Source organism: Lissotriton helveticus, chromosome 1_1 (genome assembly GCF_964261635.1).
Source record: "Lissotriton helveticus chromosome 1_1, aLisHel1.1, whole genome shotgun sequence".
Taxonomy (NCBI): Eukaryota; Metazoa; Chordata; class Amphibia; order Caudata; family Salamandridae; genus Lissotriton; species Lissotriton helveticus.
Window position 1 is genome coordinate 1,780,380,258 of NC_136057.1, and position 21,300 is coordinate 1,780,401,557.

Here is a 21,300-nt window from a genome sequence, read left to right on the forward strand (position 1 = left end):
AAAGGAGCTGTGAAGGTGCGTCGGGCATTAGTCAATATGATGCACGATATGGATTTAGTTGATTTGTGGAGGGAGATAAAGGGAGACCAGAAGGGCTTTACGTTTCATAGCAAGAAGTACTGTCATTCTTCCAGGATCGACTATATATTTATGGATAGAGGAACTATAGGCAATCTAGGGGCCATCCTAGTCCTCCCGAGTCACTTGTCCGATCACGCGCCTTTACAAGTGGTATATCAGATTAAGGAGACACAACGGCAAGCATCTAGGTGGACGCATAGCAGGGCGAAGTTATTAGACCCCGACGTGTTTGCCGCGGTGCAGGCCCCTTCTTTGGAGTACTTTGCATTGAACTCAGGCTCCACAACACCTGATGTAGTATGGGACGCCTATAAGGCCTGGCTCAGGGGGAAACTCCACGGAATTATTTGTTATAAGAACAAGTCTGAAGCGGAGGAATTAAAGAACATCGAGGGGAAGATAAGTGGCTTGGAGAGAGAAAGGGATGAAGTTAGTAATGGAGATCAAGAGCAACTCATTCGGATCTCGGGCAAGCTTGAAGAGGCAAGATCAGAATATAGAGGGAAATTGGAGGCCAAATGCAGGGCTCAGTGGGTCGCGAGAGGGATGCAGAACTTTGAGTATGGGGAGAAGGCGGGTGCTCTACTGGCCTGGACAGCCAAGTCTGACCGAGTCAGAAATGATATTAAGGAACTTAACATCAACGATAGCGGGGAAGTCTCTAATAAGATCGAGGACATACAGACCTGCCTTCTATCCATGTTCTCAGAGCTGTATAGAGAAGATCTGGCCCCCCAGTTTAGTTTGATACAGACATTCCTTAGAAGTAAACAACTACCAGTACTCTCAGAAGAAAGTAAAAACATCTTAGATGCCCCTTTTATGTTGGAGGAGATAGCTGCTCAGATCACGAAATCAAAGAACAAAAAAGCTGCGGGTTCAGATGCACTCCCGAGTGAAATATATAAACATCTTAAGAATGAGTTGTTAGAAGCAGCGGGGGACACTTTTAAATGGTCTGGTTGCTCCAGACTCGCCCTTGCTCCCTTCCAAAAGAGGAGCACCCCGGACCCTCCTGGTCCACTCCAGACGCCGTTTCCACTCACCGCGTGGGTTGCCTTTGCCAAGGCCTGTTGACTCCAAATCCGGATCCGTCACCGCCGACAGCGAGAGCCTGCGTGGGACAGCTCGTGCCTCCATCCTGGTCATCGAAGACACCTCCTGGTCCACGTGGCTGCAGAGACAAGCGTCCACTCTTCACCTGATCGCAACGACAGCATCTGGTTCCCTCCTGCTTCCACACCGGTCACTGGCTAGTGACTTTGAACACTGTCTCCTCTGTTTTCAGGTCCTCTTCTTCCTCCATCCACCCGTGGATCGCACCGGACATCTTCCTCCTGGTCGCCTGCAGCATCTTTTCTTCCAGGCTCCATAGACTTCAACTCAGAAACCCGACACGACTTCGCACCTATGCACCTGCAGCCCGTGGGTGAGGTAACAAGAGCATTTCGAGGGAGGAGCCAAGCTCGCGATCGTAATGGTCGCTCTGTAGCTCGGCTCCGTCAGCCTTCCGGCCTGACTCGCAAATCCTGCCATATATCCTGCCCCGGGACGATGCACTCGAGCAGAGATTGAAACGCAACGTGTTGCTCTTACTCACCGTCTGACCTGGAGGCTCCTACGGGCCGCGACTCCGAAGTTGTGCCCCCTGAGGAACCAGGGCCTCCGCGGTGATGAAGCCGGGGCCTCGCCTATTGGACCCAGCCTGGCATTGTTGTACACGTCGGCCCTGGCCGAGAGCGTGAGCCGCTGGCGGGAGACCGTTGTGCGAACATTCCGGTGGTCCTGATCCGGACTTGCCTTGGCGGCCGTGGAGCTGGTGTGGGGCACGGTGCACCGAGGGCTGCTCGTGTGAAGGGGGCCCCCCTGCCGCGGCTCCGACCGTCCATCCTGGAGCCTCGCGCCCGGGATCTGCTCTTCGACCACGCCAAAGGTATTGCAGGCTGCAACCCGACTTTGGCGGCTCTCCTTTCTGCACCAAGGCTGCCATAGCGGGACCCCCTTGGTTTCTGTGGAGGTCCGCATCTGAGGCCCTAATCCGGGAGTCGGGGGTGGTGACGAGCCTGGATCCACAAAATGGCGGCCATCGAGATAGACCGTGGATATCCTCCGGACGGCGGACCTGGACTACTGGACTGCACGGGGGCCTGGACATGTGTGCGCGAGCCTACAATCGGCGACGTTCTGGAAGCACTGCGGTCCTTGCATGCGGCCTTGACCCCCATTGCCTCTGGGGTATCGGTGCGGTCCGCCGCCATCTTAGAGGGCCGGTCTCTCACGGTCCCCTCCCGTCTCGGTGATGCTTCTGCCTCATCCCCCTCGGCCGCGCTGAGAACTACTGCCACTGGCCGTCGACAGGTATGCGAACGATTGGCTTCTGAACCTCCTGCGCCTCACTGTTTGGAGTTTGGGGGCCCGGATGTCGTTCTGGGGTCGGATCCTACTCGAGTGTCCGAGAAACATGATGGCTTGCTACATCTATTTGCCTTGATGAGGTCGTGTTACTGCTCTGCAGGGGAGCCCCCGCTTTCCCGGGCGGCGAGACTGAACTCCTGTCTTTTCCTGCCCCTGTTAACATTGTTGGGACACTTGCACTGTATACCCGGACTTTTGATCTTTTGCTTATGGATTGCCCTCCCTGGCCTACGTCTTCATCTGACTATTTTTTGTTCGTGTGATTGCCTTGCACCGAATTGTTCGCTTCTCGCTGTCGTATGGTGGGAGTTGCATGTAGCTAAGGAAGGCCTGGGGTGAGATACATTGCTTCCGGTGGATTGCTGGTATACGTATCCATGGCGAGCTTTCCCGTGTGCATAGTGCGGTGGGTGACCCCCTTGTACGTTTTACGATGCTCGAGTTGTATCGCTTTCGTCTACACGTATTACGATTGACTGGTTGGGCGGAGGGCTGAGGCCGACCATTTTGTTTTTACTTCTTCACTCCTCCCTCACATCTTTTTTGTCTTCTTATTCTTCTTTTTGTCTCCTTATTCTTTTTCTCTTTCGTGTTTCCTACATTTCGGGTTCGGGAATAGGGCGACAGGCACGCTGCTGGGGGGGTAGGCCGTAGCCTTCTGCAGGGGTGCTGGGTGGGATGGGTGGGATGGGTTTTCTTTCCCGGTTTATTTTCCTTTGTTCTATGGCCCTTTTGTATCCCTTTATAGGAGAGCCGCGGCTGTCCCTGCCTCCCGTGGTATTATAGGGATGGGGTCTGGATTGCTGCTTCCCTCCTTTTCTGGCTATGCTGCGTTTCAGTGCCGACTCCCATCCCTTCCTTGTTGCTAATACTCCTGCTCTTTCTGTGTCCTTACTACGGGATGCTTGTCTCGGCGCGGCGCTCTTCTCTTTCAGTCTGTATTTTTCTTTTTCCCCCTTTTCTTTCCCCTCCCCTTCTCTTTCTCTCTCTCCCTAGGGTTAGTATGACGGGTTGGCTTTAGTGATGTTAGTGTTCCGGTTCCATCGTCCTATCTCTGCTGTGCTATTGGGTGGTAGAGGTGCACACGATGAGTCTACTTGTATGTTGATTTGAATTAACCGCATCTAATTCGTACTGATGTAGACTGTAGTGATAATTTTCCGCATTGCTGCCCCTTTAGTTTTCTTATGGCCAATAGTTTGCTCTGGGAACCTGGATTCATTTATACTGTATCCGAGCCTGTTATACTCCTTATTGTAATATTATAAAAATTAACCTTCCTTCTTCCTGTTTGTGGGCCGTCCAGATTCTCCCCCCCCCCTTCCTTTTTCGAACTGTATTGACTGCATATTATCCTGATTGTATCTGTATATTTTTCTTCTGTATTTTTTGGATTGCTCTATTGTATCGTGGCCGGCCGGTCTGGTTGTAGGCCCAGATTTGTATTTCCTTTTTGTACAAATAAAGGTTTACAAAAAAAACAAAAAACAAGAGCATTTCGGTGCTCAAAGGTAGCTTGACTCTCCTAGTGTCCAGATTCACAGTCGTTTTAGTCCTAACCAGTCAGGATTGTCCATACTCACCTTTTTCTTGTTCTTGAACTGTACTGTCCATAGACGTTGTTACGCATCTCGCGTTTGAGTTCACACTCTGCACACGCGTCCCGTGGGCCTCCTATTACTTTCCTGAGGTTAGGATAATGTAGTCCCAGCGAACCTACAGCCTCTGGACAGCTCCATTCCTTCTATCGTTCTACTTATACCATTTACTTAGTATATGGTTTGTCGTGCCCCTAGGGCACCATTGTAATTTTGTGCAACTTATCGTATTTTTCCTAAGAGATTGTCATGTGCTTAGCCCTCTGATCTCATAAAGAGTTCAGAGGTGTTTGTTATTAATAAATATATTGTTTATTTTCATAACAACCTGTGTGGTGTCCTTTCATCTGATATTCAAGGGGTTAGAGGCAGCAGACCCAGAAGCAGAGGACAGCCCGGGACCAGGGTTCAATTCCCGACGCGGCAGGGTCGTGGACCAGGGTCAGCCGACTCGATAATTCTCGCCTCGGTGCCTACTCTAACCAGGGATCACACTCGGCAACTCTGGGCATTAGCTTGCCTCATCTCCACAACGGCCCCCCACATACGCCGGGGATGCCTGGTTTCACCTTGGAGATACCCAGTAGGGACCATCTCACAGGGAAAGCCAGGACGGGTTCCCCAGCGGTCTACAGCGCAGAGATACTCCTTCGGGAGTTGATTCTAGCGCTTTAGAAACCCGCAATTAAATTAAATTAAATTAAATTATATGTGGTAAAACAGCTGGCTTCACATGCCAAAAGAGTTTAGCCTAAGACTGCTTTGTCCATGCTACCATTAGGATAGCTGGTCTATAAGGTTGACTAACAACCAATCACCATAAGGGTTGTTTGGACTGATACAAGGTGATCACTAGAACTAGTGAACATCATATATCAGGCCAACTTCTCACACTAGGTGCCTAGGAAACAAAATTGAAGTGAGATCATGCAAACCATGGGGAAGCAGATTCTGCTCAGATCCGTTAATGTGCTTAAAGCTAATCTGAAATCAAACTCCAATAAGGTTGAGACAGTGATGAGGACAATGGGAAATAAATTGAAGGGTCTGGGTACCTTGGTGGTGCAGGCTGAGCACGCACTGGTATCATTGACTATGGCGATGAAGAGGTTCTGGAGCCATGGATAGAAAATCAAGGACACATAGGCCCGATTGCGACTTTTGGCATTGCGGGGGCGGTCAGCACACCCCCGCTGCGCCCCCGTACCGCCAAGGTTTGCTGCCACCCGCACGCCAGTTTACAACTTCAAAGTGGGCAGGTGACATGGCAGTTCCCGCTGCGCTACCTCTTTCAAAGGCGGCAGTGCCTTTGAAAAAGGCGCCGCAATGGGAAAGCCACACAAGGTTCCTGCACGACATGGACTGAAAAGTTCATGCCGTGCATGAACTGGTGTGCATGCAAACAGGGGACACAACATTGTGTTGTGCCCCCCTGTGTGCATCCACATGACGTGAGGTATCAGGGGCCCCTGTTGGGCACCCTTTGATTCCTCTCTGCCATGGTTTTACTGGCGGTGGAACCACCATGAAAACAGTGGCGGAGTGGAAACTCGTAATATACCACGGCGGTCCCACCAAGCATGTTGCAGCCTCAAGATCGCTGCGCCACCTCCAGGGAATGTGGTTCCCTGGCTGCGTCGGTTGTCCCATGGCGGTCTGACCGCTCAAATCATAATGGGGTAGGTTGGACCGTCGATGCAGCAGTGGCTGGTCCACCGCGCCAATGCTGCACCACCACGAGTCTGGCGGTCCTCGGACCAACAGACTCTTAATTGTGCCCTTAGAGTGGCCTGGAGATCTTTAGAGATTTCAATGTTACAACAACATTCTAAGGTGCTAGAAAATTAGAGGAGAGGCTCCAAACTGAGAGTTCTAGAAGTGGCAGCATCATAGACTTTCTGAAACTCTTGATATAAATGATGTTGGGGGCCCTGGCGCCGCAGTTGAAGGGGGACACGGACTGGTGGTGGTGGTGCACAAGGCATACAATTCTAGCAACGGTGGTGGTGACATAGGACTTAAAAGTTAATAATGGAATGATTTTAAGAGCAGCTTTGAACCAGAAAACGGCCATGCTGAACAATTTTTGCCTTCTTCTTCTCCTAAATGTGCGGTCTAGCAACATATGAAAATGTTGTTTGACAGCAGTGGGGTTCCCGGCACAACTAAGTATGCTCCAGATGTCAAGCGGTTCATTATTTCACAAGTAGATGCAGTCATGGTGTTTTAAAAGAGTCTGGAAGCTGATAAGTTATTATATTTTAGTTGCAGCATGACTTCTAGTAGGAGGTTGTTCTGGCTAGGCTGGGGACAGAACTATCACTGACCAACAGATGCTAGATTAATGCTCTTTGTGGGTGGGGGGTGTGGAATGATGGTGGTTACTGTTTGCAGTTAACCCAGCTGTTTCTCAAATATTGTTCTGTGTCTCTAAGCTGTTCTCTCTCTTCCCCTACTGGTTCACTTGGAGGAGAAGAGTTTTAATGTTGTTTTCACTGGGAAGGCTTTTTTCCAAAACTGAAAGTAGTAATGCTCCACGATTATTTGCATGCTGTGGTAAAAGATTGTTAACTCAGGTCTTACAGTGATGATTTGATGGATATGTTGCTGTATAGATTTGTAGGTGGTAGCAAGCACATAATATAGTGTTAAACCAACTGTTACATTTTGGAACATAAAGTTTTCTTTTGGAATCTGCCATTTTCATCCTGGTCACTCAGTGGTGATAACTTGTTCATCCTAATGACACGATCACTTACAGAAGCAGTTAAGAGATTGCAGTGAAACTGTATAGATCTCATTTTAAAATGGCAGCAACAAAAGGATCCACCATATCACTCTTTGCCAAGTGTGTAGAGTTCGTATTGCAGTGTTGGGGCACTTAATAAGACTTGTGGGATAAGCAGTTGCAGGCCGGGCAAAAGGTTGTACCCTCTTTGTATTCCCCACTGGGTTACAGTTAAGGCATTCATCTACAATTCTACACGGTCTTACCTCTTGTCCAACAGTCGATTGTTTTACTGTTTTCTTTGTGGACCTTTGCGTGCCCTGGGCACTAACCTACATTAACCCTTCTATTTTACCAGGCCAACTGCAGCTTACTCTTTGCTCTCAGACCACATTCAGACTCCTTCCCATTCTGGCCAATCAGCTGCCTTCTATGCAGCCAGTACCTGGGCCAGGCTTATCAGCCAATCATATACACCCACTGCATATCTTGTACTCACCATGTCTATGTAATGAAAGCTGCTGGTTCACATCTGTGCCAGGATTTAAGCCGCATGAATCCAACTAAAATCAAACATGTCGAACGTGACATTAATAGCAACTACCACCCTACCTTGTCTGTTTATGGGACTGCAGGTGCTTAGGGTGGGTCTCAGGGAGTAGGATCTGATCCGTTCCCACTCCTGCATTAAGTGACTTACTTGCTTTCCTACTGTAGGTGGTCTTCCGAGGAGGTGAGGGGGCTCTTCAGGTGTTGCCCCCACTGGTGGACGTGATTCCAGAAGCCAGACTGAACCTTGTCATCTATTATCTGCGGCAGGGTAAGAAATATCTCCTCACAGCTTCTTCCCTCTGTGAATCTAGAATCCCCATGTGAAGCTGTAATGGTCTTTGAGCCCCTGTGATAGGGCATAGTGTCTGATCTTCTGTGAGGGGGTTATTGTTGTCTTATCTGCTGTGAAGGGACATTCAGTCTGATTTCCCCAGTGAGGTGATCTGTTGTTTGAGCTCCTATGAGGTGGTATCATCTTTGATTACCTTTCAATGGGAGGGACATTTCACATTAGTATCTGTGAGGGAGTATACTGTATGTGATCCCTGTGATGGACATGCTGCAGAGGCTCCTGTAACAGAGGATGTTGTCCGATCCCCTGTGAGGGGGCAAGGATACATATTTCACTGAAACGTATTTCTTCTTCATTGTTTGAGTGGGGTGTAATTCACATTTCTTGAACCAGAATAGTACACAGTGAAATAGGTACATTTATAAAAAAGAAAGCACAAGTTCAAGGCATTTATAAAACACTAAAACAGTATCCAGGCACTATCACCACACCATACCAGAAACATACAATTCGAAAAGTAAAGTCAATTTTAAAAACAAGCATTTACAATGCAATAGGTCTCGCAGCATTAAAGTTTGAGTTATTGGCATTGTGTATGACAATGCGTTGCATTAAATATTTAGCTAACTTTGAATTGGTGAGCAGTGTGTGTGTGCAAGAGTATGCTGTTCTTGAAAGCAGTGTGGTAGAGAGTGCAGGAATATGGGTGACCTGAGCAATGTGGATGGGGTGAGATTACAGGAGTGAGTGTAACTCGACAAAATGTGTTTAATTGGATACCAGTGAGATATGGAATGTGTGTGTGGTGTGTGCATCCGTGCGTGTGTCTGGTTGTGTGCTTGAGAGTGAGAGAAAGAAAGAGAACCCTCTGAACGTTTAGTAGAGGGTCTACAGGGGTGTTTCTGCTTGGAGACAGTGGGGGCGATATACTTTGCTCTTCACCATCCCAAAGTAGATCACCCAAGTTCCTTTGCCATGGTTAATATCAATGCACCTTTTATTTGAAACCCAATTCTGCGTCTTCTTCTACCTTGGTTGCAGTACAGGGGTAATGTTGTCTTCATCCTCAAGAACCTACAATATACGCTCTGCTCGTGAGTTACGTCTCACATGCGAACAGCTGACCACTTACAGTGTCTCGGAATTCTACCTCACAATACGTTTTATATTGTTCCACTTTGCTAGCCGTCTGAAGTGCTGACGTGATCATGTTCCCTTACACACACGTCTGTTTCCATTTCTGAGCTCAAGTCTGCTCTTTGCATTTCTTTGTAATGTTTTTTCTGATAGATACATCTGCCTTGTGGATTCCTCACCTTGTGAATATCCCCCTTGCGTCAGCAACGTTTGGAATTTTTCTTCGTAGCACACCGGCGTGGACGACTCATAGGAACGCGGCAACGCGCGCGACTCCGTCTGACGTCACCGACCCCTTATTAGGCCTACGTCGACGACAAAGGATGCATTAACTACGCAACCACGAAAATGCGAATCTCTTGTGATTTAGTTGGTGACAAACAACTATAACACACTTAGGACAGCTACTAATGAAAGGGAAGATCTGATCTGGGCACACAACACCCTGTTTTCTCTAACGCAGATTTCAGGTTTAGGCAGAAAGATCAGGAGCAGCGGGGCATGGGGTAGACAATGAAGGCCTGATGTGCCATAAACTGGCTTTAGAGGAGAGGTCAGGGCAGCGCCATAGGCTGACAGAACTTGGCATCCTGACTCCCAGGCTCAGCCAGTCCACAGCCCTCTCAGCCCAAAGGGTCTTGAGCGTCTGATCTGAGCCCACCCAATCTACCCACCCAGTTGCTTTCAGAAGAGGGCGGCCTCGCCTATACTAGACCACTTTCACGCAGATATGATCCAAAAATCTCACACCAACGGAGTTACTTCACCCATCATGCCAAGCTCAGTCACCACCTCTCAGAGCAGCAGAACACTGACCAACCAGTTCTTGGTGGACCAAGTCATTTTGTAAGATTAGCAAGAGGGTGGCCCGCGAACTGAGCCCCCCCCCCCCTTTATTCTTATCCTGTTGGGATTCGCGCATCTCTTCAAAAACCCTCTAGCAGGCACACATGCCGCAAATCTTCCACAGGAATTAAAAACAATTCTTCCAGGTGCAAAAATGGTCGGTTCACGTGGAAGGCTGATAAGGCAGTGGCGTAACGTAAAATAATGTCCCCGCCCTACCCAAATGTGAAGAGAGGGGTCCCTCGACTCGCCTATATCTCCCAGATATTCATTGCCTTAGGGGTGAATGGGGCCCCGCTGAAGGGCTCCACTACACCGCCGGTGCGTGCATTACGTCCCTGAGCAGGGAAGGGCAAATTGTGTCAATTTGCCCAACTATATACGGGAGGTTGCCGATTTAAGCAAAAGTTTTTTGAGATTCATTTTCTTGCTGTTAAAACGTTTACATTGGAAATGCAAGTAAAAAAAACCTGCAATTGTATTTTTATTCCTTCTGTTTGAGCGCTCACAGATGTGTGCCATATATGCACCTGACTGCACCAGCCTTGAAAGTCCTTCACAAGCTCGTCGTGAAATGGAGGCAAGCTCCCATGCGCCTCTCTGGTGCGGCCTCTGTACAGGTATCCCAAAGTCCACCTCTCGTTACTCCCAGCGGCACGTACCACCCGGAAACGATGGCCTTCTGCGAGAGAGGTAATGCGATCTCTGTATTCGCACAACAGTTTATTCAGGGATTAGCTCTTACGAAACAGAAAGACTTGACGTGTTACCTGGGGAGCAGGGCTGAGACATACGCAGGGGTCAGTCCTGACTTCGTCCGGCTCCGTCGGGTCCGCTTTATCCGCCGCCAGACCCCGGACTGCGAGTGTTTGTTTTAGTGCAGGCGGCTTCCCTCCCACGCGCACCTGCACTACCGGTTTAGTGTCCGTGCCACGCCTAGAACACACACACGGCACACCTGCTCCGGGAACGGTAAGGGACAGCCACGGTTTATGCGCACAGTTAAGCAGGGGCATAGCGGGTGCAGCAGCGCCAGGGTCCTGAGATGTAGGGGGCCCTGCGCACTGTAATCATGGCTGCCTCTAACTACCATCTCTAACTACCATACATGTAGACGCCGAGCTCCTTAGTTCTGCTCTCCAACTCGGAATCTGGCGCTTGGTCACCCGAAGGAATGGATGAAAGGCCTCATACCCTGAAGCATTAGAGTACAGGTGAAAATACCCTAAAGGGAATGGGGAAGCTTGCCCGACAAGGCGGGTGTGGTCCTGTGAAAGGGCAGCAGAGCCGGGCCAGGCAGGACGATATCTAATTAAACAAGTCCGTGTAGAGGGTCGCATCACCACCCCTAGCATCGCTAAGCTGAGAACTGCACATTCGGGCGGGGAGGAGACCTGGGAGGGGCGAGAGCTGGCCGCACATGCGCGTAAATGTTACATTTCGCGTGCGCTGTGGCTCGCGCGTGCGAATGGTGTATGCAGCGCCTGTCCACTTCCGGGGCTCCCGTGATGAAGAGGGGGCCCCGGCACCAAAGAGGAAGAAGATAGCAGTGCGGGGCTCCTATGCCTAAGGAGGAAGCCCCGCATTGTGCTGCTAGAAATTTTGAGGAGCTAGAGATTGACAGCAGCCAGCCACCACACGGGGTGAGTTTCCAAGTTTCCTCTTGGGGGGAAGGGGGGGTGGCTTGGTCGGGCGGGCAGCCGCTCTTAGTGGCGCGAGAAAAACGCAGTTTTGCTAGTTGTGCTGTGTGAAAGGAGCACTTCTGTGCGCGGTGATGGGCAGTGGAGCTGACGGCGGAGGGGGGAGGTAAAGTGAAAGTAAGCAGGAGGCTTGCAGGGGAGACAGAAGATGGGTGTGTGCGCGCATGTGTTTCAGGCATGCTGTCTGCGCGCGAACTGATCCGATTCCTGAGGCTGCGCGTGCCCATCTCCTGTCTCCCTCTTGGCTCCTTGTAATCAGAGCCGACAGCAATAGGTCTCACTGCGCGACAAGGCTTTCGCCCTGTATCGCAGGTGCGAGACCTAATTCAGCCTGTCTGTTTTGAGCGGCCAAGGAAGGTCATTCCACAGCTTGACTTGCAGGGAAGCAAGTCGAACAATTGTATTATACTAAATCAGAGGAGGCAGCATTCCCAAGGCATTACCAAAAAATATTAGCTTAAGAAATAAAACAGGAAATAATTTATATGCCTGTGGCATTAAGTAGTTGTCTCCTCTCTCTGATGGTGTGGCCTACTGCATTTTAAAGGCTAGGGAGGTTGCTTCCTATTTATATGCCTCCCATGCTCAGGACTGGAGCAATCCTCCAGTGGTCTCCTGCATTTGAAGTGTGTTGGTGGCTACCTTTTCTAGATAATGTGCTTTTACTGCATGTTAAGGACTAGAGTTGTTATCATTACTAGGTGATGTTTCATGTTACTTGCAGCGGGTGCCTCTGGCTCTCTGGGTTGTGATGCATACAACTGCATGTCAAGGGTTATAGTGGTTGTGTCCTCTTGGTGATGTGTTCCCTTCTGCAGAAGGAAAATGCTGTAGTCTGCCCGCCCCCGAGCAGCAGTCGCCCAGAGCCACTCTGCCATGTGAGGTTACTTCTGTGCTGCCAGACAGCTGCCCATCTGCTGGTTTTCATACCTACCCTTATAAAGCCACCAAACGTTTGGACGTCCGACTAGACATGGTCCCTCCCCGCCACAGCAGTGCCATGGGGACCCTCGGGTTGGAGGGCCAGGGTGCTTTACATCTGTTTGATGAAATATTGTTAAGTATTTTCCCCCTATTAAAGTGACCCTTTTGCTGCTCTTTCAGATGATGTACAGGAAGCTTACAGCCTAATTAAAGACCTAGAGCCATCCACTCCACAGGTAGGAAACTGGTTTCCTTGAAAGAAGCAGAAATTGTGACCAATGGGAGGGAAATTATATGTATTACTATAGGAGACCTTACCTGAAAGTTGAAATTCACAAGGACAGGCTCTGCACCATGGGCACTGAACTGGGCGCACACGCAATTGGAGCCACTAGAAAATGAAGCAGTACTTTTCAAAATGCTCCTTTACCGGAGTCTAGAGTTTGCACAGAATACCACAGTGATTCTTAACATGCTGTGGTTGCTGATGGGCAAGTTATATGTATTGTTAAAAGTCATTTCTCATGCATTTGAAGCATAATTGCTACAATTGCTCCTCAACATTGTTTTGTTTCCCTAGTGACAAACATTGTAACCAGGAAGATGTTTCAGGGTCAGATTCACTCTGTGTCCCCTAGCCTACTTACAAGATGTTTTTAAATCTCCACAAATTACATAGTAGTCCTGGTAGACCTAGGTGTTTTCAGACTTCATTTTTTATTTCAAGACCAACAGCAGCCACTTTCTCGTGTAAAAATCTCAGAATGTAACCGCTTGTAATTTTTGTTTTACCCTTTGTCAGTATGAAGCCAAATATTGTATCAGTTCTCGCATTTTGGGTGATAAGAGAACAACCATTTTGTAAAAGGTCAACACATTGACAGTACAGCATTCATAACCTCAAGAACTGAGAAACTCCAGATAAAGCTAGATTGACTCTTTCAGGCAAACAATGCAGACACAAGAAGTATTTGCGTTTCACCACTTGGGTCTTGTGCTGGGAATCATGTGAGCTCTTCAGAGTACATATATTTCATATAGGTAGTGGAATCACTACAAACAGAAACACCTCAGTCCATATTGGCTTGATTCAACGTTTCTGGAGCAATGCTATTGACAATGTGTGAATGGTTTACAATATATCTAGATGATCCTTGATTGTGTGTTGGATTCATCTATTGTTTTGCATCGCTAATTAGATCTGCTTCTGCTGGAGCTCAATGCATGTTGGGAGTTTTACCAGTGGAAATAGGTATCTCTATATCAATGTGGAGTAAGGATTAGTTACTTACCTGTAATCCTAGTTCTCTTCCAGGAGTATCCTCATTAAAGTCATAAGCATTAGAATATTCCAGCCCATGCGCGGGACCCCGGAGGTCCCGCGCATGGGCGGGAATATTCTAATGCTTATGACTATTGACGAGGATCCCCTGGAAGAGAAGGATTAGTTACTTACCTGTAATCCTAGTTCTCTTCCAGGGGTATCCTCATCAAAGTCATAAGCATTAGAATATTCCCGCCCATGCGCAGGACCTCCGGGGTCCCGCGCATGGGCGGGAATATTCTAATGCTTATGACTATTGATGAGGATCCCCTGGAAGAGAACTTTGAAATATGTTAAGTATCTAAAAGAAACACTTTAGGTAGGTACTTTTCATCCATGTTTGTTGAGTTTGGCAATGTGTTGCCAGCTTGTCAAAGTTTATGGAACAGAATCTGAGTGGTTCCTCCTGTTTGGTGCAAACTGGTTCCAGACTGTACTAGGGCCCATGCAAATTCATGTGTTGCATCTTCGTTTTCCTTGCACTTTCTTTTTAAGTGTATCATTGTTTCTGCATGGGACATCTGACACAGGTAGGCACAATGTGGTGACTAAATGTTTTAAGTGGTTCTTGGTGGCAAGATGTTCAGTAAGTCTGCTTGTTGTCTTGCCAGTTATAATTGGGACAGTCTCTCAAAACAGTGTGCAATTTAACATCTTTGGTCCATGCACTTCTTCAGGCAAGAAATCTTTGTTTTCAGGCGATAGTACTCTGATGATTTTTCCTGCGGGGCATGGCGAGGTAGTTCGAAAAAAAGTACTTGGAAACTAGTTGGATGCCTTGCCTGACTTAGTAAACTTGTTTTTAGGCTTTAATTTTTCCCCAATTCTCACTTTCAAAATGTGATAGGTAGGGGGCCACTTAAAAACCCTCCTTCACAGTCATGCCTGCCGTGGTTGAAAGGCTGTTTGATGAAACAAAGCCCTCAGAAGTCATATTTATAATTAGAAACTAAACACTTATCTCGGGGAATACCTGTGTACCACATTGGTCTCTTTCAGCTCAGTGAACTGTGGTAAATAAATAATTTATTACCGGATCTATTTTTCAGAATAATCAATAAACAGGTAGCTCAATAAATAAGAGTCAAGATTTGAGGTAGCTGGAGTTTACAGGCTTTAATCAGGCATAAAGGACAGGAACAGGACAGCCCGTACGGGAATAGGATGGCAGCTGCCGGGGGCAGGATCTGGGAACGGACAAGGGATAGGCTAACTTTTTAATAACAGTGCACAGTATATATACTTAAACAAATACATTACATTCAATACAGTAGGCGTAGCAGTAGGCGTGGTTCGTAACAGTCGCGAAAGATAAGGGCAAAATGATGTAACAAGAAGGCGTGTACAGGGCGTATACATAGACATGTGATGTAAACGTAACAGAATATGTCATAAACGGGGCGGAAACATGGAGGGGGCTACCTAAGCAGCTGGGACCTCTTAGCCTAGTGGTGCGCGCAAATGGGCAATGACGTGTTACCAGGGAGAACTGGGGGCTATGACTTCTGCGCTAGAAGAGGAGACTAAAGTCTGGAGTGTCAGAGCGACATGTACCCAGGCATATCTAGTATCTGGTGTTTAGAGTACATGTTGATAGAATCCAAAAGTTATCAGGGCAAAGGCTAATAGACTCTAAGACTGGTGCATGCATAATTCTATATGTAGTGCGTGTGCGAGGAATATTCTATGAACATTAATACAGTATTTCTCTTACATGGAGACATAAAGGCTAGACCATGACGGAAACTATTGATGCGATTCAGTAGCTTAGGAATGCAGAGAAGGAAGGGCTGAACTGATAACTAGAAACATAACATATTCTTGGCAGACTGGGAGGCAGAGCCAGGCCGGGCCGGGCACTGCGTGGCAAGAAGTAAGCTAAAGGTCAGGGATACAGGTGGGGGCTGTATCGCTCCTCGGAGAGGGTTCAGGAGACAGGAGCTGAATCTGAGTCCGGGCCCTTTTGAGGCCTAGAAACGGGGACAATTCAATGAATTAACGTGCACACTGTAAAATGTGGCAACGTAGGTTTACATAGGCCTAATATTCGTTGCTTTCACGAAGACTGGAAACTGGCATACTAGAGATGGACACAACTGTAATTGCGTCTTTAATCGATCAGAGGGGAATACATGCATATCGATCATGCACATATAACAAAATATGGGGAACACGTAGGCACATACAACATGGCAAAATTTACTTTTCCACATTCCCTCCTTGTGCCCTACGTTTCCATCAGGAAACATCAATATTCATGATACCATCTATCATTTCATATAGCATCATTTGCTCGTCTCGAATTGTCTTGGAACGGGATGTAGGACTAGGAATACAAGAGGTAGCACACATGCCGCAAATCGCAGGGCCACATTGTATACAGAGGCAGCAACTGAATATGATCATTACTGCAATACCTAGGAATGACAATACTTTCCATCCCCAGGCAGATATAATACTCCAGAGCCAACCGGACCATGTCCAGGTGCCTGGATTCTGGTGTAACTGATGGGCAATTTTATGAAGTCTGGTTATAGCTGAATAAACAGACGGCGCGTTATTAGGAATGAAAATGCAGCAACTAGATCCGATGACTCTACATGCTCCTCCTCTATCGGCCAGTATGACGTCAAGAACGAGACGATTTTGGAGCACGACAAATCTCATAGCAGATTGCTCTTCGGTTAAGTTACCTAGAGCAGAAGTAGTCTCATTCACTACTGCTTCGAGGGTTCTGGTTAACCTACGTATTAACTTACTATTCTGGATAGGTCCTATAAAGAAGAAGAAACCTTTATTGAAGTCTTGATACTGTTCTAGAGTAGTTTCAGTTTGATCGACAATTGGGGACTCAATCTCCCTTCTATGTCTGACGTGTACTAGATGTGTGTTTCTGTGATAATCAGATGGGGCTAGAAAAACTGGTGGCAGTAGGAAGGCAATGTAACATGTTCCATCCCAATCGAGGGGCAGACGAACATATGCGGTCTGACCACAAACAAAATAAGAATGACGTGAGGTTTTGAAAATAGATTTCCCACTGTCACTATACTCGACCACAGTAGTACAATCACTATGTCCTACATGTGCGGAACCATTCTTTCTGACACATAATTCGCCTTTGACTGGTAGTACTGAAATAGCAGGTAAATCTGGAGTAGTATCAGACTGAACATTCAGGACCATGAAATTCGAAGAATAATTACCTAAATCATATACTTCATTTTCTAGATCTAACCCTGTTCTATGGGAGAGACCTTGCTTGTCTGGAAAACATGTTCTATTCAGAAGGGACATATCATTTGAGGATGACGTTATAGTAGACCATGCTCCACATGAACCATTATGTGAAAACGGATAAGGAAAGAGTGGTAGAACTCCCTTCGGTGTCTGGAAAGGGGGGAGTCGACCACACACCCAACAATTAGTGGCATTGCTGGTCTGGTGTGAATAGTGTAACATTCTAATGAATGTATTATTTCGCATAGCAAGACGATAGGATAGCTCGTGAGGAGGCAGATCACTAAATGTGTGCTCTACTGTAGCATTAGCAAACTTGTTTACATGTGAACTTGGAAAACATAAATGTAAAGCATAACTTGTGCAGGTAACCATAAGACTCGCATATAATAAAAAACTTAGAATGATGATACATCGTATAGAGTTTTGACTAACTCTCTCACTATGGGGGTCTATCTCATACATGTCAGGAACCTGTCTAACCGTTTCACCCGAGAGGGACTTAGACAATTAAACTGGCTGACTTATTTTACTAGACCTTAATTTCTTTTTATACTCCTGTTGCGGAGTTTTCTCTAACAGAGGAACTTTAAGTTCGGAATCAAGTTCAGAGTCTGTCTTTAGGCAGTCCTTAGAAATGGAACAGTCCTTTGCAAAAGATTTTTCACGAAGTCCATGGAATTTTTTGACGTGGGACAGGTGGACCCATCCCTTCCTGCCCTCCAACTTCACGGCGGTCCTTGTAGTTAATAAGACTAGGCGAGGCTCCTTCCAGCGGGGTTCCAGCGGACTTGAACGATCAAAATTCCGCACCAACACGAGGCTTCCTGGAATGACTTCATGCGGTTTCACCTCGGTGTTGTCTGGAAATGCGGCGGCAACCTGTGAACGACAAGAGTGTAGGGCAGACATCAAGGAAGCTAGGTAATCTGTCAGCATATTACTGGAAACATCTGTAATACTGCGGGGTCTAGGTGTACCCCACATGTTTGGGGGGCGGCCGAATACGACCTCATACGGGGACAGACCTGATCTGGAATGTGCAACCATCCGCATATAGAATAGAGCAACTGGCAGGGCAACTAGCCAGTCCACACCTTTCTCTTTACATACTTTGGCAATGCGAATTTTCAGGGTCTGATTATGTCTCTCTACGAGACCGGCTGCTTCAGGATGGCGCACACAATGGAACTTCCACTGGTACCCTAACAGAAGGGAAACATGTTTCATAAGCTCAGATAAGAATGGCTGGCCGTTATCAGATTACACAACCCTAGGGAGTCCATAGCGGGGAAAGAATTCACGGACCAACTGCCTGGCAGTGGTCGCGGCTGTGTAATCTGGAACTGGATATGCTTCTGTCCACCTGGACAAGGCGCATACAACTACGAGGACATACTTGAAACCTCGACATCGCTCCATCTGAATATAATCCATCTGGAGGACTTCAAAAGGGTGGTCAGGAGGTTGGAATCCACTTTGTTCCACCGGGACACTTTTACCTGGATTGAACTGACAACATATCATACAAGTACGGACTTTCTGCTTGGCTGCAGCTCGTAAGTGCTTGTTGAACCAAAGGTTCTGAATACTGTCTAACATAGCTTTTTCTCCTAGATGTGCTGGACTATGTGCGGTATTAATAATGACTTGAACCATAGAGTCGGGGAGAAACCATGTGGCTTTTCCCTTCGTCAACCATCCTTGATCTGTCTGGACCCCTCCTTGTTCGGACCATTTCTTGATTTCCTCGGGAGTAGCATGTAACTGTATGTCTATGACATCTTGTGTAGGGTCCTTGACTGTCATACAAGTAGTCTGATCTGGATTGAATGTCTGTGTTGTGTTAACTGGAATGTCTAGAGTCTGAGCTGTAAGCTTAGCTGTTCGATCTGCTAGATCGTTACCTTGGGAAATAATGTCAGTAACTTTCGTATGTGCTTTGCACTTCATGATAGCGATAGCTGTCGGTAAATGTATTGCATCTAACAGAGCTTGAATGAGGAGACCATGCTGAATCTTGGTTCCATGAGAAGTCATGAAACCTCTCTCCTGCCAGAGCACTCCCTAGTCGTGTACAACTCCGAATGCGTAACGTGAATCTGTATATATGTTTACTTTCAGGTTCTTGGCACGTATGCAGGCTTGGGTCAGAGCGACTAGCTCTGCTGCTTGAGCAGACAGGGTGTCAATACGATGTGTTTCTATAACTTCAGTTTCAGTAGTCACTGCATATGCGGCTACTAGTTCTCCTGTACTTGTTCTCATACATGAACCATCCACATAAAGTGTCAGGTCGGGATTAGGTAATGCAATGTCTGTCAGGTCTTGTCTTGGCTTAGTCATAGTGTTAACAACTTCCACACAGTCATGTGTGGCAGAATTTGAAGTAACTGACGGTAACAGTGTAGCAGGATTTAGAATGTTGCAGCGTCTGATTTCTATGTGTGGCTGGAACAGTGTCAGTTCATAACCTGTTAAGCGTGCAATTGTCAAGTGCTGAGTCTGTGTCCGGTTTAAAAGAACTTCCACGGAGTGTGGAACTTGTACTGTCAGGGAGTGTCCTAACACTATGGAATCACTTTGTCTGATTGCTAGAGCTGTGGCTGCAACTTACTTGAGGCACACAGGCAGAGCCTGGGCTACTGGATCTAATGTGCTCGAAAAATAAGCACAGGGCTTGTACTGTCCGGCTTGATCTTGTGTGAGAACAGATAATGCAGTACCATCACGTTCAGTGACAAAAAGTGTAAAAGGCTTACTGTAGTTCGGTGTAGCTAGAACGGGTGCTTGACATAAGGCTTTCTTTAATTCATTGAAAACTAATGTATGTTCCTGGGTCCAAGGGAGGACAGTCGATACGGCTGCCTCCTGTGTCGTTAACTGTATCAGTGGCTTGGCTAGAAATGCATACTGAGGAATCCATTGTCTGCAATAAGAAGTGAGGCCAATAAAAGCTCGTACCTCCTTCTGTGTCTTGGGCTGTGGAAGACTCGCTATTAACTGGATACGGTCTGGTGTCAACTGCCTACCCCACTTGGACAGTAAGTGGCCTAAGTAGATCACTTGCTGGACACAGAATTGTAATTTGGAAGGGGACACCTTGTGCCCCTGCTCGGCCAGAAAATACAGAACCGTGAGTGACGCACGCTCGCAGTCACGTTCAGAACGGGCTGTGATCAGTAGATCATCGACATACTGGAGCAGGGCAGTGTCAGTTGGCATGTGAATATTGTCTAGCTGTCTCTTAAGTGCTTGACTGTAAATACTAGGACTTTCTGTGAAACCTTGAGGAGCTCGTGTAAATTTATAGCTCCTTCCATTTAAACAAAAACCGAAAAGGTACTGGCTGTCTGGATGAATCGGGACACTGAAAAATGCATTCTTGAGGTCGATAACGGTAAAAAATGTAGCTTCAGAATCAATGGCTGTTAGTAGGGATGAAATATCTGGGACTACTGGATACTGGGGTATGATACATTTATTAAGCTCTCGAAGGTCAATCACTAATCGATATACTGGAGGTGCATTGGGATCAGTACGTTTCATGACTGGAATGATAGGAGAATTACATACATTGGAGTCAGTTTCTACAACCACTCCTTGAGCAATAAGCTCGTCTATAATTCTGGATAAGGCTGCTACAGCCTCAGGTGGCAATCTGTACTGTCTGATTCGTGGCAAAACTATACCTTGTTTGAGAGTCACACGATGGGGTGTGATGTGCATACATCCTACATCAGTTGGACCTTGCGCCCATAAATGCTGCGGAACATTCAATAATCTTGGATCAAAATCACGTAATACATAGTGACCTTTAAAGTCACGCAAAAACAATCGGACTCCTTCTGGGGAGCAGCAAATTACTGCACCTAATTCTTTCAGTGTTTTAATGCCTAACAAATTTTCTGGACATGATTTCGTAAGTAACAAATCAGTAGTTCGGGACAATGGACCAACTTCTAGGGAAACTGGCTTCGAAATTTCATTAACAATAGGCTTTCCTGAAAATCCAAGGGAAACATTTTTAGAGCCTGAGAGTGGAGCCCCTGGAACCTCGTCATGACTGATAGTAGTCCTACTTGCCCCTGTATCAATCAGAAACTTTCTGTCTTTCCCTAATACTTGACTGTGTACATAGGGACCCTCTTGATCTACAGGTATCTCGATGAGAGGCAAGCCTACCTCCCTCTCTAGGCTGTTTCATGAATACTGTTGATACTCTGGATACTCTGTCTGGGCATACTGGTACATTTGCTGTGTAACATGCTGTGTTGCAGCGATAGGCTGCGGTACTGGAACTGTCTGTTGTGCATTCTGTGGTGACTGAGAAGTCTGTGAAACTTGTTCTTGTCTAGACGGACGTGGTCTTTCTTTAGTCTTACCAGTAGCTATGTTGTGTTTCAGAACTGCACACTCGTTTATAAAATGACCTGGCTGTTTACAGTAATTGCAAGTCCCTT

General features: G+C 47.1%; 1 protein-coding gene across 4 annotated transcripts in view; it reads left to right on the forward strand.

Annotated features, from left to right (window-relative positions):
* Positions 1-21,300, forward strand: part of IFT56 (intraflagellar transport 56) — a 357,694-nt gene that overhangs the window by 190,727 nt on the left and 145,667 nt on the right. For all 4 annotated transcript variants that reach the window (XR_013594114.1, XM_078640297.1, XM_078640309.1 and 1 more), the window contains exons 9-10: positions 7,540-7,642; positions 12,454-12,509. Coding sequence is in view for 3 of the 4 variants with exons in the window: in XM_078640297.1 (XP_078496423.1) it covers positions 7,540-7,642; positions 12,454-12,509 (159 nt within the window). In the remaining variant the exon portion in view is untranslated. The remainder of the gene's footprint in view (positions 1-7,539; positions 7,643-12,453; positions 12,510-21,300) is intronic.